Source organism: Engystomops pustulosus, chromosome 6, assembly GCF_040894005.1.
Source record: "Engystomops pustulosus chromosome 6, aEngPut4.maternal, whole genome shotgun sequence".
Taxonomy (NCBI): Eukaryota; Metazoa; Chordata; class Amphibia; order Anura; family Leptodactylidae; genus Engystomops; species Engystomops pustulosus.
Window position 1 is genome coordinate 111523571 of NC_092416.1, and position 17319 is coordinate 111540889.

Consider the following 17319-nt stretch of genomic DNA (forward strand, 5'->3'; position numbering starts at 1 on the left):
TTTTAGCATTTTTTGGGAGGGGGACGGATCACTACAATTACGGTGATACCTCATTTATTTGGTGTTATTTATATTTGTCCAATTTTACTGAAGGAAAGCTAGAATAGAAAAAATTGCATTTGTGTTAGTATCGCCATTTTTGCAGCGGCATATCTTTTAGTAATTTTTTTTTTTGTTGACAGAGCTGGTTGTGAGCTTATTTTTTGCGTGACAAGTTGTTCTTTCAGTGGTACCATTTTGGTGCGTGTAACTTTTTATGATCACTTTTTAGAACCTTTTTAAAGCAATTAGATAAAATAATTTTTCCCATTTTTTTTACAGCGGTCGCTAAGCGGGTCCATTTATGATTATGATTTAGTTTACAGATTGTTACAGACGGGGAAATACTAATTATGTGGGGTTCTTTTTGTGATTTGGTGTTTTTGTACTTTATTAGTTGTGTAGAGGGAATTGTGGTATTTAACATTTTTAATGTTTTAAGTGCCGCAGAGGGGGGCGTGGGTGCTATCCACATGAGAAGCCACATTAAGTACCTTCCGGCTGCACCATACTATTATGACGTGCGTCGAAAAGGGGTTAAATGGCAGTGATGATGTGAGCAGTCATCTAAAAGATTGTAAAGTATAAAGTTTTAAAATACAAAGTTTATTGAAATACTCTAAAAAAAAAAAAAAATACCAACGTTAGTGCTCACACATGGGACAAAACATGTCCCTATACACCCCTGTGCAGAGGTACAAAAATGTTCTTGCGTCTAGTCTAGGCTCGCACACCCCTATACCTATCCCAGATGTCATATATACGTCAGATCCATATAGGATCCCCTACAGTTGTCCAAGGCCAGTCTATGTTGCAAGGCTGGGAGGGAGCCTTCTAGTCCTGCCCTAAGGATGCAGGTAAAGGAGGGTGTCAGTGCTCTCGCCCTTACAAGGGCAGTCCCAAGAAACTATCCCTTGTACTTTATATGTCACACTTCACCTTTAGTGATGTCACAAAAATGTGACTGATCACATGCTTCAAGTCATCCAATTACATACCAAGAAAGGTATGTAGCACAGCTGTTGTGTTTTGAATGTAGCAGAAATATGTATGTGTGAAGTTTTTAATGCACAACTAAACAGAGCTCAGGCTCCCCATCAATTCTAATGAATGGCATCATATCCTGCACACACAGCACAGTATATATACAGTGAAAGCCCTTTGAATGGGAAAGGGGTGGTAGCAGGGAGGGGTCCTCTCAGAGAGGTGGTCTTTTGAAGAGGTTTCACTGTTGGTGTGTGTATGTACACTCACCAGCCACTTTATTAGGTACACCATGCTAGTAACGGGTTGGACCCCCTTTTGCCTTCAGAACTGCCTCAATTCTTCGTGGCATAGATTCAACAAGGTGCTGGAAGCATTCCTCAGAGATTTTGGTCCATATTGACATGATGGCATCACACAGTTGCCGCAGATTTGTCGGCTGCACATCCATGATACTAATCTCCCGTTCCACCACATCAAGGCATTTCCGCCCACAGAACTGCCGCTCACTGGAGGTTTTTTCTTGGAGGTTGCTCTTCTGCCTACCTTGGTTGTAACGGGTGGCGATTTGAGTCACTGTTGCCTTTCTATCAGCTTGAACCAGTCTGCCCATTCTCCTCTGACCTCTGGCATCAACAAGGCATTTCTGCCCACAGAAATTCTGCTCACTGGATGTTTTTTCTTTTTCAGACCATTCTCTGTAAACCCTAGAGATGGTTGTGCGTGAAAATCCCAGTAGATCAGCAGTTTCTGAAATACTCAGACCAGCCCTTCTGGCACCAACAACCATGCCACGTTCAAAGGCACTCAAATCACCTTTCTTCCCCATACTGATGCTCGGTTTGAACTGCAGGAGATTGTCTTGACCATGTCTACATGCCTAAATGCACTGAGTTGCCGCCATGTGATTGGCTGATTAGAAATTAAGTGTTAACGAGCAGTTGGACAGGTGTACTTAATAAAGTGGCCGGTGAGTGTATGTGTGTATTAGTACACATACCATGTGTTCTTGTCTTATTTTTGATGTTTTAAATTATTGTATAATCCATTCAGAGATCCGGTGCTCTGTGCTGTCAACTCTGTTTTCTATGCCTTGCTTTGCACTAGATCTCTGTACGAGCAGTAACACGGATTCTGTGTCCTGATTTGGCTGGTTTTCAGCACGTGAACGCCATCGCTTCCCTTAACTGATGTCACAACCAGCACTTCTAAGAAAAGTTGAGAGGTTTTTACAGATATCAAATATCTCTATTAGCCTTTTATCTCACTGTATCTTTATCTCTAGGAAGCCAGATACAGCTGCTAAAACTATATATTTTTATTTTTTTTTTGTCAAGTAACTGTATAGTTACTCTTTTTAACGCTTATTGTGTCCTCATGATGCCGATTAGTTGCTATGATAGCTTGGAGCTTTTGAGAGGCTACTCTGTTTGTGCTTTAACTTTTACTATACCAGCCTTCAGGAGGCAGGTTTTTCTAGTCAAGTAAATTACTGCTGCTTATTTGTTTTGATGTATATTGTATGAACACTTTCTGAGTTCAACAAAAAAAGGTTTCAAATAAATTACATTTTTTCTTCAGCACAGTTCGTTATAATTAATCAGTGTGGGCACTAGCATTACAATGAGTCACTTGGTTGTCAAATATTCTGCTTTGGCTATCGCCAAGATTTAAAAATCATTCTTTATCATGTAATTGTTCTTCAGGCTGAAGAGTTGATCTTTCATATCCAAGTTCACAGTGAAGACCGATCTTTCCACTGTGATGAGTGCAGCTATGCTACCACAGATGCCTTTAAGTTGACCAGACACAAGAGGACACATACAGGTCAGTTAAATGTGAAACACTCCTTCCCACTAACAGTATGCTGTCAGAAAATTACAGAGTATATTACCTTTCAGAAAACTTTTGAATAAATAAACAGCTCAGTGAGCTTACATGTAGAATAACATAGTTCTGGCTATGATATGACAAGTATTCTGCATTTTATAGCATTTCTCCCCTCTGTTTGATTATAACAATAGGGTTCATTGGCCATACCTGTGGGGTAGGCTAAGATTTTAATATTTCTACACATCTTTAATTGGACATGGACTGTAATGAGATTCCAACTTGTGTTATATTAGAAGGTTGGAACTTTTAATACTACCATTTTCCTGTAAAGAACTTTTTGTTTTTCTTAGGTGAACGACCTTTCTCATGCTCAGTGTGTCAGATTGCGTTCACTCAGAAGTCTACTATGGAAATGCATGTTCTGCGTAAACACACAAAAGAACTGCCTAAGCTACACTGTCATCTTTGTGACACAGTCCTGACTGGGAGGATTGGCCTTAGTGAGTATAAAAAAAACCCTTCAAGACAAAGGGTTTATTTGTTTTGTTTTTTAGCCATACATTTTAGATTTTTTTTTTTTTTTTTTAGTTTTACAAAGCTATATGTTGGCTTATTGTATTCGAGAAAAATGTTATTTTCTAGTGGCATTATTTGAAATTCTATGCCATGTACTGGGAAGCTGGAAAAAATTTGGTATTTGCAAAAAAAAAAAAAAAAAAGTTGCGCCATATTCTGATGGGCTTTATATGTATGGCTTTCAATATGTGGTCAAGATGACACCTAAGTTTTTTCTTTGGATGAGTTCATTCATAGTGATGCCAAATTTGTATAGTTTAACCCCTTACAGCGGCCTCCAAAAATGCCCGATCTATCAGAATATAATAACTGTTTTTCACTCCATTTAAGCCTGTAACGGAAAATGGTGCCCAAAAGTCAGAAATGGCACTTTTTTTTTGCCATTTTAAAAAAATTCAATAAAAAGTGACTAAAAATAAAAGCATTGAAAACGTCATCAAAAGTTACAAAAAATTATATTTTTAATAATAAAAATAATGAAATCTGTAGAATCCAAGCACAAGAAAACTGCGTAAACGTTTTTTTTTTTTTTTTTTCACCAATTTCGCTACATTTGGAATTTTTTCCCCACATCCCATTACACGGCATGGAATATTAAATACCAACACTATGAAATGCAATAAAAAAATTAGATTTTTTTTAAGATGGGTAGTGAAAAATGAAAACACAAACAAAAAATTGTGTCTCAGTAACTTTAAAATAAAAACTTTGCATTAAAAAAAATACCTTACATTGCCATATTCTGATGCCCATAACTTTTTCATACTTCAGTATACAGAGCCTTGTGATGAGTCATTTTTGTGGAATAGGATGACGTTTTCATTGGTGCCATTTTGAACACTGTACGACCATTCAATTGCTTTTTATTCAAGTTTATATTGGATGCAAAAATGATGAAAAAAGTAGCAACTCAAAAATTTAGGTGCTATTTTCTGTTACATGGTTTATTGCCAGGAATAATTGTTTTTCTATTTTAATGGTTCAGAGATTTTGGGAGGCGGCGATACCTAATATGTTTATGATTTTACTTGAGGGTCTGATCATTTATGTAATACACTGCAATACAACTGTATTGGAGTATACTGTTGCTATACTGCCTCAGACCTTAAATTGGCTCTCGGTTGTCTCTGATCATCACCCTCAGATCACATCACAGAGGGTGCTGACCGCCATTTAGAGACGGTTTCGCCTCCTGTTTCCGGCAGTTGTCAGCTGTGTAATACGGCAGGAGGGGAAGGTGCAACAAAGTGTTACGCTAATAGCAAAGTCTATGCCAAGGGAGCACAAACTAGCTTACTTGCATAAATCTTCATTGATCATTTTCTTTATAATGCTCAGGCTGTTTGCCAGCATAAAGCTATGTTTGGGAGATGCCTAAGAGCATCTTTTGCGTTGTTAGCTGTATATAGCTGGGGGGACTGGAGGACTCACTTTAACCACTTAGTGCTCTGCTTCCGATATATCGGACGCTGAGTGCAGTGACTTGGCGTTCAGCGTCCGATATATCGGACGCAGAGCTGATGCCGGCTCAGTTCAAGATCCGAGCCGAACTGGCATCGGGATACACAGGGTGCCGGCTGTAAGTAATAGCCGGCACCCAAGTGTAACACCCGCAATCAGCTCTGAGCGCAAGTGTTTAACCCGTTAAATGCCGGGGTCAGTGCGACCGTGGCATTTAACTTGCTTTTGGGGGTTCTTTCCCCCAAGATCTGTCCGTCCACGCCGTTTTCGGGGGGGGGGGGGGCACCGATTGTTGCTATGGCAGCCCTGGGGTCCGTTCAGGACACCAGAGCTGCCTGTAGGCACTGCCTGAAAGATGCAGTCTGTGACATCATCTTAAATGCACAGTGCCAGCCTATGCATGTGCATAGGCTGACACTGCTAATACCCTGCAATACATCAGTATTGCAGAGTATTAGCATGAACAAGCAATCATATGATTGCTCGTTCATGTCCCATGGTGGAAACGGTAAAAAAAAAGTTTTTTTTTTTTTAAATGTTGTTCAATAAAAAATAAAGTAATAAATCAATAAAAATGCCCATAAGCCCCGTAACATATAAAGAGACTTATAACCCAAAAAAAGTTTGTCATAACACAAACCCAACATCACCGCGTCTGTAACAACCCGTAGAACTAAAGTAAATCATTATTGAACCCGCACAATGAGAGCCGTTAAAAATAGACTCCAACAAAAAATGCATTAAAAAGTGATCAAAAAAACATATGTACTCCAGAATGATACTGGTGCAAAGTACAACATGTCCCGAAAAAAACAAGCCATCAACCAGCTCCATAGCCAAAAAATTATAACTGTTATGCCACTTGGAAGATGGCAATGCAAAAAATGATAGATTTTTCCCACATTAGGGTTTTATTTGACAAATTTAGTAAAATGTAAGAATAAATAATTATGGATGGTATTCCCGTAATCGTATTGAAGCATAGAAAAAAGATTACATGATTATTAGGCTATACGGTGAACACCAAATCAATAAAAGTAAAAAATCCAGTACAGAATTGATGCTTTTCTACTCCTGCCCACAAAAATTAAAAGTTCCTAAATTTTCAACAATGGGCGATACCAACCCCAAAATGGTAACACTGGATAAAGCATCTCATCCCGCAAATAAAATTCCATCACATGGCCCCAATAACGATAAAGCGAAAATGTTATAGCCTACAAAATGGACCAATGGGAAACCTATAATCCTGGCAGCTGTGGGGCGCTCCTTCCCTTCTGCGCCTCGTGTGTGTGCCCATAAAACAAGTAACAGCCACGTGGGGGGTCTCTGTACTCGGGAGGCATTACAGAACAAATTGTAAGATGGGTTTTCTCTTTTTCTCTTTGTTATTCAGCAACTTATTTAGGTGGTAAATCTATCTGCCTGAAAACCGATGATTTTGAATTTTTAAAAAAAAATTTCAAAAAAAATTAATGTTTTCTTTTTTTCCGAATAGTTTTGATAAGTGTTCAAAAGTTATAACCATTAACACATAGCTATGACTTATTCTGTTGGCTGCACCACATTTTCCTCTGCAGTCTTTAGCTAGAACACTTGTACTCCCTTCTTGTGCAGGAATTCACATCCGCAAACAGCACTTTCAGACCGAGAAGGAACTGAAGTGCCGCTTCTGCCCAGCCACGTTTAACGAGCGCTTTGTCCTCCGTCAACACCAGAAAGTCCATCAGAAAGAGAGGACTGCAAAGTCTGTGTCCAAAGTCAAGAAGAAAGTGATAATGCAAAATGTGAGTATTAAAGGACATCTGTCTTCAGGTCTCTGTAAACAATTCTGTCACAACCACCTGTTGCAGAAACTCGCAAGGATTCCATCCCAGCCTTTAGCTAGGCAGTTCATACATTATTCATTGTAAAATCACTTTTTCTTTATTATGTAAATGAGGCTGGTCACATGGTCAGAGACAGTGATGTCACCCCTCCCCTCTCCTCCCCTTGTTCATGTCTGTGTGTAATGTATAGTAAAGCATTACTAGTGTCTGTGCTTTACCTGCTGACATGCTCTCTCTTCCTATACACATGTGAGAGACTCAGACCTAAGCTCATGAATAAGCTGGACAGCTGAATATGATAAGGATTCATTGGACCTCTCTCAGGTCATTTGCATACAGCTTTAGTACCGGATTGTCCCTCTACATGCCTGTAAAATTAAACAATGTAGGGATAGGGGCAATGCTTTCTAATGGTAGTTTATGAAAAAATATTTTGTATTTAGGGTTAATTTGCCTGACGGGTTCTCTTTAAAGAGTTAACTTGTCACCAGGGACCTCATTTTCACTACAGACTGTTTATCAGCATTGCAAATATGCCTTTGTGCCTTCTCTAAGCATTTGCAATTACAATATAATTATGTGTCTTAAATTACCTTGCACCTTGACAAATTCCTCTGCAAAGTCCAAGGGGTTGGCTTTGATTTTCATGCATTTCAAAAAGCAAAAGGGGAGATTTATTAATCTGTTTACAATAGAATTCTGTTGTGGTTTGCACTAAAAAAAATGCCAAAAATACTCCTGACCCGACAAAATTTTGTCCTAATTTTCTAGCGTAGAGTAAGTCAACTAATAGGAGTTGCAGAGTACAACTTATACTATAACAAATTTATCATCCAGCACCAGACACTTCAATGAATCTGGTGAAAAATAAGACTGTCTAGTCTAACTCTGCACTGTCTAACCTGACACTTTTTATAAATCTTCCCCAACATATGACTTATCTGTGCTGCTCACTCCCAGCTCCGCCCTCCTGCTTCTCCACCCACAGGAACAGAGCTCACAGGAGAGCTGACATCAGTGGGGGAGGGAGGAGCTTTACAGGAGCCGAGGTGGGGGCAGAGATCTTGGCGCACAGCACAGAAAAGTAACGTGTATCCAAATCAGAGCCACCACTGGGACTTGGCAGATGATTTTGTCAGAGTGCAAGGTAAGTTAAGAAACACAATTATGTTGTAATGCAAATGCTTAGAGAAAGCAGAAAGGCCTATATGCAATGCAGCTGTAGTAAGCTTCTGCAACCTGTCTTTAGTGAAAATCGGGTCCCTGTGACTGACCTATTTAAAGGGAACCTAATAATAATATAATAATAATTCCTTTATTGATATAGCGCACAGAGCTTGCCACATCGGTCCTTGTCCCCAATGGGTCTCGCAATCTAATCAACCTACCAGTATGTTTTGGAGTGTGTGAGGAAATCTGAAATTTAAAGGGGTGTTTGTCCATGAAAGAAAGTTCCCAAATTTTAATCCCCTAGTGAATTTTACACAATAGAAATTTTTTGACCCCTTACTTTACAGCTCCTATAACTCAGTGTAAAATCCCAGAGTGTGGGCCGGGACTCTCTAAGCAGTTACATTATAATCCCTCTAGTGCTGTGAGATTCGGAGTGCTGTAAATGTGGTTAGGTTATCAGAGTAAAGGTTTATATACACGTTCATTTACCTTCTGAACATTCATTAGTATATGACACACAGAAAGAGAGATGTGATGATGAGATCCAGGAGATGTATATAACATTCTCAGCACTGCTACATCTCGGCTACACACACTGTCAGATCTGATGTGCCTCGGTAGCTTGTAGGTTTACTCTCCTCACGCCGGCAGGAAGTCTCTGTGTGTGAGCTCATCCTGGAATGCAAAGGTTGGGGCAAGAGTCCAAAGAGCAGATCAGCACAATGAAGTGTCAGACTGGTGAACAATATGGCTTCCCCTGACCTGGAGTCAGAAAATTCACGATCAGAACCAGAGGCAACTGAAATTATGTACACCAGGACCAAGAGGGAGGGTGGAATTAGATCTGTGAAATGCTGTATTTCCATAGCGTCCCCCATGACGGCCCCAACTGGAGGATGACCCTTGACCTCTGTAGGGACAGGAAGCAGAGAGGTTAAATACCCCACCCCGGCATCCATACACCAGTGGCTTCCTGTCCCTACACAGGGCAGGTAGTAGAGAGAAGTCTCTCCTCATCCCCAGTAGTTGGGACGGTGAGGGGGGACCTAAGTGGCGCAGGGAGTCGTCCCTTACCCTAAGGCGGTCTCGGCCTCGATCGGACTTTGGTCCTTTCCTCTGCCACAAGCAGAGACGCCATTTTCTCCGGCTCTGCCCGCAGCTCTGCGCAGCTAAGGACACCCGGAGCGTGTCCATCGCGGAGGTCACGTGGACCGGCTGCCGTCCGACTCTGGTGACGACTTCCACCGGAAATGACGGGACCGGACGTGACGTCACGATGGCGCGGCCCGGAAGCAGGAACGTGGAGCGGTAAGATTCAAAAAGCGAGATAGTCATGTTGATCTGAGGTCTAACAGTCGCTCCTTTAGCCCTGACTCAAGCATCTCTGAGATCGGACGCTATTCTAGGCATTTCCAGCCATCAAGGTCGGTTACATGCTGTATGGTTGCCTCATATGTGTCTTATCCAAATCCAGTTCTATATACATGTGTGTATCTCTCTTAGGGACCTGTGCAGTATATCCCTCATTTCAAGATACCTCAGGTACTCCTTTATTCGTATTCCACTTGGTTAAAAGCAGGATTTATCTCACTTTCTGTTAAAATGTTTAGGCTTACTGATACCGGTGGTCCCACAATTGGGAATATGGAGACGCATGGCATGGAGGCTTCAAGTCTGGATCTCTTATCCTTGAACCCTGTAAGTAGGGTTAATTAGGGATAGGGTGGTGGGTCACCCACATATCCCCGGGTTATCACATAGGGTCCGGTTGAGGACTAATTACTTCTCCTTTTCCTTGGTAGGAGCCCAGGGAAAAGGAGAAGGATAAAGGGAGAGCTAAAGATCAGTCGAGCGCGAAGAGAGCCGCTTCAAGGAAGTGCAACATGTGCTCAGAAAAGCTCCCTGCAGACTACAAAAAACCAGTCTGTAAAACCTGCGTGGATAACCTACTCAGGGAAGAGAGGTCTTCTTTCGTGGATGAGATGCGCAGTTTTATTAGGGATGAGGTTAAAACATCTATAGCTTCATCTATAACAGCTCTTATACCTCAAGAGCCTCTGCATAAAAGACAACGAGTTATGGAATCCATGTCAGACTCCGCATCGGACTCGGAAGGGACCAAGGAATCTATTGATATGGAGCCAGGACCATCCAATTCAGCATGCAAAATGGAATCTAGATATTTACTAGCTTCAGAAGATCTGGAACCACTTCTAAAGGCTATGAGGGATACCCTCAAGATTGAGGAGATAGAGGAAACTAAATCCATTCAAGATGAGTTATTCGGACTCCTTAAGGTTAAGAAGAGGCGAGTGTTTCCCATAAATAACACTCTTAAGGAGCTGATACTTGAAGAATGGAGAGAACCGGAGAGTAGAATCTCCATTTCTAGAGAGTTTAAAAACCGTCTCTCCTTTGATGAAACAGAAGCAAAAATTTGGAACTCTACCCCCAAAGTCGATATTCAAGTCACCAAAATGACTAAAAAGACGGATCTTCCATTCGAGGATGCAATTCAGCTAAGGGATCCTCTGGATAGGAAGGCGGACAGCCTTCTAAAAAAGACATGGGAGTGTGCCATGTTGAATTTAAAATCTAATATTACTACGACATCCATGGCGCGCACTCTGTTTCATTGGATTACAGAATTGGAAAGTCATGTTATAGACGGCACTCCAAGAGAAATGTTATTGGGCACATTCTCCACCTTAAAAGCAGCTACCGCCTTCATTGCAGATGCCTCAGCGGAGGGAGTAAGAATAAGTGCCAAGGAAGGGGCACTGTCAAATTCGGTTAGAAGGTCACTCTGGCTTCGCCAATGGACTGGTGATTTCAGGTCAAAATCAAAGTTATGTGGAATTCCATTCGAGGGGGAATATCTTTTCGGTTCAGAACTCGACACGCTTTTGGAGAAGGCGGCGGATAGAAAGAAGGGGTTCCCGGAGTCCAGGAGTAACCCCAGGAAACAGCCCTTTCGGGACGCTAAGGACAGGAAACAGCCCTTTAGAGGGAAAGGCAAGCAAGGTAGATGGAGCTACCCTAAAGGAGGGAAAGGAAGAGGCTTCCTACTCAGTGCCAGCAACTCTGCCCCGGCTTATAGAAAACAATGATGCCAGGGTGGGGGGAAGACTATTAAAGTTCCACTCTCAATGGACTCAGATAACATCAAACCCCTGGATACTAAGTATTCTTCGGGAAGGTTACCTTTTAGAATTAACCTCTCTTCCTCCCAGGAAATTTGTTCTGACCGAGCAGCCCTCGGAAAATCTCTCAAACTCATTATGGTTGGAGATACAAAAACTAATTCGACTGGACGTCATCATCCCTGTAGCTCAAAAACAGTTAAAAGAGGGACACTACTCTCCCCTCTTCTTAATAAAAAAAACCGAACGGTGCCTTCAGAATGATTTGCAATCTGAAAAAATTAAACAGCCATATACTCTATCGAAGATTCAAGATGGAAACCGTGAGCTCGGCAGTCGACCTGATACAACAAGGAGCGTTTATGTGTACAATAGACCTGAGAGATGCATATTACCATGTGCCGATACATCCAAAGTCCCAGAAGTTCCTCAGATTTGCAGTTCGATCGCCTTGGGGAGAAGAGGTCCACTACCAGTACAAGGCACTGCCCTTTGGGATTTCTTCAGCCCCAAGGACATTCACAAAGATCATGGTCGAGGTGATAGCTTATCTGAGGAAAAAAGGGATACTAGTCATCCCCTACCTGGACGATCTGCTAGTGGTGGCCAGTTCAGAACAGGAGCTAATACACCACCGAGATATTACAAGGACAATCCTACAACAGTTAGGATGGATGATAAATTTGGAGAAATCCAGACTAGTCCCAAATACAAAAGTCGTGTTTCTAGGAACATTGTTGGATTCGATCCAGCAGATGTCCTTTTTGCCACCAGAAAAAGCAGCAAGACTGAGACAACAGATTATGACGTTTCAAAAAAGGAATCATTGCACAATAAGGGAAGCCATGAGGATACTGGGGCTTATGACATCCTCCATTCAAAGTGTACAGTGGAGTCAAAGTCACACCAGAGCCCTTCAAAACTGGGTTTTGACCTCCTGGGACAAAAATCCCCAACACTTGAATCAGAAGGTTCGGATATCGATAGCAGTCAAGCAATCCTGGGAGTGGTGGACAAATACTTCAAACCTGGAAAGAGGAGTGTCATGGCATCCCTGGCCAGTGATAAACATCCAGACGGACGCAAGTCAGTCAGGTTGGGGAGCAGACATAGCAGGGCGACCCATTCAGGGGCTATGGCCATCGACAATCAGATCCCGTTCCTCGAACTTTCGAGAACTAAGAGCTGTCCTAGAGACTTTAAGAGCCAGCACTCAAAGCCTGAAGGAGAGTCATATAAGGATTTACTCAGACAACACCACCACTGTGGCGTATCTCCGTCATCAGGGGGGTACCAGGAACCCAGATCTCCTCAGTCTCTCAGACAAAATATTTGCTTGGGCAGAAGCCAACATCTGCTCTCTCTCAGCCACCCATCTAAAGGGAGAAAAGAATTTAATAGCAGACTATCTAAGTCGTCAGACTATAGACCACAACGAGTGGTGCTTGAACGAGAACATCTTTTTACATCTCACACAAAAATGGGGACAACCAGTGACAGATCTCTTTGCCTCCAGCAAAAATACAAAGGTTCCCCATTTCTTCTCTCTGGAACCAAATACTCCGTTTTGCCAGAGGGATGCCTTCAGTCAGACTTGGAGCGGGCCTCTAATGTACGCTTTTCCTCCTATACCTCTCATAGCGAGAGTTGTTCAAAAGATCAGAGAAGACCAAGCGAAAGTTATTCTCGTTGTTCCCTGGTGGCCAAAGAGGAACTGGTTTCCGTGGCTAGGGAAGATGGCATTAGAAGAACCTGTCATGCTGGAACCAGTAAACAATCTCCTATTTCAGGGTCCAGTTTACCATCCAAATCCACAGGCTCTCCAGCTCTCGGCGTGGATCCTGAAAGGATGTTGCTGATTGCCAAAGGACTATCAAGCAAGGTAATTTCTACACTTAAAGCAAGCCGCAAACCAGTCACCCACAAAATCTATGCAAGGATATGGGGAAAATTTGTATCCTTTTGTGGCAGGACTCCTCCTAACCAACTATCCCCTAATATTTCACAGGTGCTAGACTTCCTGCAGGCAGGATTCGACAAGGGCCTTAAGACGAGTTCCTTAAAAGTCCAGATTTCAGCCCTCAGTGCCTTTTTCGACACCTCATTAGCAGAAAACAGATGGATCCAAAGGTTTGTCAAAGCTACTGCTAGGCTAAGACCACATATAAAGCAAAATATCCCAAACTGGGATCTTTCATTAGTGCTAGACTACCTCACAAAAATACCGTTTGAACCTCTCGAGACGGTTAAACTCAGAGAATTAACGCTGAAAATTTCCTTTCTCATAGCTATAACAACAGCTAGGCGTGTAGGGGAAATCCAGAGTTTATCAATTAAAGAACCATATCTTAGACTGTGTGAGGATAAAATTGTGCTAATGTTAGATAAAACCTTTACACCTAAAGTAGCATCATCTTTTCATCGTAATCAAGAGATTGTTCTACCTTCCTTCTGCCAGAACCCAAAGCATGCCAAAGAACGGGAGTGGCATACACTGGATGTCAGAAGATACCTGCTACATTATCTCGAAGAGACCAAATCCTGGAGAAAGGACGACAACATTCTCCTACAATTTAGGGGAAAAAACAAAGGCAGAAAAGCTTCAAAAGCATCCATCGCCAGGTGGATCAGAACGGTCATCAAAGAAGCTTATGACGCCAACAACCTGGACATTTCAGGGACTATTAGGGCCCACTCGACCAGAGGGGTGGCAGCCTCTTGGGCGGGGAAACGTGGGGCCTCACTAGAGGACATATGTAGAGCAGCTACCTGGTCTACTCACCTGACTTTTGCTAAACACTATAGGCTAGATGTCCAAAGTGCTAGAGACCTAACTTTCGGAAGGAAGGTCTTACAAGCTGTTGTCCCCCCCTAACTATGTAATCTGGTACATCTCCAGTTGGGGCCGTCATGGGGGACGCTATGGAAAAAGAGAATTATTCTCACCGTTAATTCGGTTTCCATTAGTCCACCATGACGGCCCATATATATTTCCCACCCTGTATTTTGATTAAGTTAAAATTGCCTATTTGTTATGTGTGAATTGATAACATACAATAAATGGGTTGCATCCAAGGCCGGTGTAGTTATTTGGTAGCCACTGGTGTATGGATGCCGGGGTGGGGTATTTAACCTCTCTGCTTCCTGTCCCTACAGAGGTCAAGGGTCATCCTCCAGTTGGGGCCGTCATGGTGGACTAATGGAAACCGAATTAACGGTGAGAATAATTCTCTTTTTTTTTTTAATAATAGAGAATTAGAAAATTTGTTATTTTGTTATGCTGAGTATATTTAAGAATCTTGTCTTCTTGGGAATACCTATTTTTGATCACATGTGATAATCTAGTCTAGGGCCCTAGACACCACCTACATCCTTCATATTTACGCTGGTCTGGCATTATTATTCATGTACTAATGGAATTAACAACGGTACATAATCAATGTATGCTAATATCATTGCATTGAATACATACATACATACACAAAGTCTCCATTTTGTTGGGCTGTGGAAAAAACGGTAAGTGGACCACCATTTTTGAGATGAGCAGCTGTCCTAAATACACAAGCTTAGACTGTGACTATTTGACTTTCTTACATAGTGTCAACATATTCTGGAGTGTTCTGCAGATGTTATTACTTGCTTTCCCCTGTAGGTTTATTTAACTATTTGGATAATGATTATTACTTTGTTGAATTTTTTTTTTTTTTTTTGGAACAATTAACAGAATCTGCTGGAAAGCGAGAGAAGCTTGGTGCCACAGGAGGAGGTGTTTGCCTGGCAGGTTGTCCCTGCAGAACAAGAGGCAGAAATCCACTTGCTGATTAGTGGCTCAGAGGAGATTGATGCAATGTCTGAGTATCAAGTCATACCAGTACAGACTGAGGACGGCAGTATCATCGGCATACAGGTGGCAGGGCTGCCAGAGGTGCAGCAGGTAGATGCGGGAGCTGTCCACACACAGGCGATTTAATTGGACTGATCCAGGTATCTTTATACAGATGATGTACAGATATCGCTATACAGATGTTGTTCCTCTGCAGGATAGTTGTGTTAGCTACAGAGATTAAAATGATTTTTCTTTTGGACTGCTATAGAAAAGTTTAAAGCCTCATATGTTTCTAAATAAAGTTAGCAAGACCCCTAGGCAATAAGTGATCTTCCCTTGTGAGATATAGGTTTCATGAACAGGAGGAAATATACTAATCAGCTGGTACACGAGCAAGTAGGGTGCTTCTAGGTCAACCACCACATTACTTAATAGTCCATAAAACAAGTATGAAGAAGTTCTGCAACATTCCAATAGAGGGTCAGCTTCTTCTACAGTTGTATGCAAACTAGATGTCTTCTGAACTTTTGGGTTTGCTATTTTTGCATTGTGTAAAATTTATCAGTTTATAATATGCAGTGTAACCTGCTAAAACGGAAATTTACAGAATAACCTGTACTTTGAATTACGTAACGAAGGGAACCTGTCGCCAGGAACCCTTTTTGAGCCTATTCCATGTCCCAACTGACAATAAATTTCCCAAACTGTTTCTATAAAACTTCTTTAATACACGTTATTGTTCTGACCACAAATTAAAGTTTACCTGGCTCCTTGAGAGGGCAGGAGTTTGAGGGGGAAAAATTATCGATTCTGTCTCGTTTACATATTTTAAGTCATTTTTGTAGCAAATATGCCATTTCTTTATGCACTAAAACTGTTTCAATTAGTGAAACATGCTTTTAGAGGGGTTTTCCAACGAACTGAAGTTGGGTTCTATCGACGCATAGGGCCTAACTTCAGTTTGTGGGAAAACCCCTTTTAATGTTTGACATCTGCCATCATTTAAACTGATGGAAGATCTCCTTTAAAGTTAAAATCTGAAATAGAAAGTGGTGCATAAAAATAAAAAAAATGTGTACAAATTTAAGGGTGGATATCTCTGGTTCTGTGAAGTGTCCATACATTATCCATATGTCATATTAAAGGGGAGTTTCTTCTGTTTAACATGACATCTCAGAATTTTGTTTCTGGGTGCCATGGTTCATGAGATATAGCCGTAAGAAGTTGGCCACTGTCATGATGTTTATAAATGTCCTTTCTGCCAGGTGCATGTGCAATTAGTTCATATTTAGCTGTTTGGCAGTAATGAAGGGATCAAACATCGGACCTCTCACCTCTAAATTATCTGTTTAAGGAAAGCCATATTCCCCATTCATTTAAAATTCTAGAGAACTTTTCCACACCTCCGTGTGGTATCACTTCTCTGTCATTACTCTTGCAGAAATGTGTTAATTTATGCATAAAAGTTCATCAGGCTTACTATTCTATACAAAAGGAAGTATTTAAACAATTAGTTTTATTTACAGATTATAGGGGTGACCAATTAGCAATTTTCATTATGGTTACTGGGTAATGGGACCAGTCTTTCCATCTTGGGCAGGTTTGTTTATTTTAGAAGCACAGGGTTGTTTCAAGTACATAATTTCTCATAATAAATTACAATAGTTCAATTAGTCACATCAAGTCTGAGGTCATCCTGAGCTATACAGTACGTGTTCCCTGGGGAAAGACTCTCATAATGCATTGGATAAGATAACCATGGAGTTTGCAATCAAAATATAATTTAGTGGCAGCTACAAACCCTGACCTACATATAACTGCTGCATATGTGTTTAATATGGCTCCAAAGCCGCTAAGGGTTCCTGTAGAGCATCCTGGATTTACTTCTTTCCCTTTTGATATTTGTTGTGTAACTAGTGTGCTAGAAGGGTGCCGATTACGCAATTCATTGAAGGGGTGAACTGCCCTGAACTTCCATCCTGGGATCCTAAAAAGAGAGGGGATTGAGTCTTACCGAATCTGGTTGTTTTAGGCCGGTGTCTTAAAGGGGTAACTGTCATGAGGTTTTAGGCCATGCAACCAACAACCAGTTATCCCAGACATTGACAGGTTCTTTAATTATGAAACTGTGGACTATATGTACAGCTCCTATGATGAGAGGCCATCTATGTGCCACATTTATGTCACTCTCCTGTTTAATTAAAGGCATCTGAACAAAAAGAGCGGTCTGTGTTTTCATTTTTACTCCTCTGTTCTCTTGAAGTGTGTGTGTTGGTAGAGAATATTTCCTATGATGGGGTTAACGGAGGCGCCCTAGGGGGTGATGCCTAAGGAGCAGTTGCTTAAAAGTGCATTGGAGCTGTCTAGTCCTGAAGCTGTTTCTTCTCACAACTCCCTCTACCCACAGTAGAAGTGGCACCTGACCTGAAGGTGTATGTGGTGGAGGTGCCTGACC

General features: G+C 41.5%; 1 protein-coding gene across 8 annotated transcripts in view; it reads left to right on the forward strand.

The window, feature by feature from the left end:
- The window catches only part of LOC140064083 (uncharacterized), a 106433-nt gene extending 89344 nt beyond the window's left edge, over nt 1-17089 (forward strand). For 5 of the 8 annotated variants that reach the window (XM_072110601.1, XM_072110602.1, XM_072110603.1 and 2 more), the window contains exons 12-15: nt 2730-2850; nt 3207-3356; nt 6511-6680; nt 14763-17088. In XM_072110601.1, coding sequence (XP_071966702.1) covers nt 2730-2850; nt 3207-3356; nt 6511-6680; nt 14763-15008 — 687 coding nt within the window. In that variant the 3' untranslated portion in view covers nt 15009-17088. Of the gene's footprint in view, nt 1-2729; nt 2851-3206; nt 3357-6510; nt 6681-14762 lie in introns of all 8 variants that reach the window. The other 3 variants (XM_072110604.1, XM_072110598.1, XM_072110599.1) reach the window with 1 other exon arrangement.
- The last annotated feature ends 230 nt before the right edge of the window (nt 17090-17319 follow it).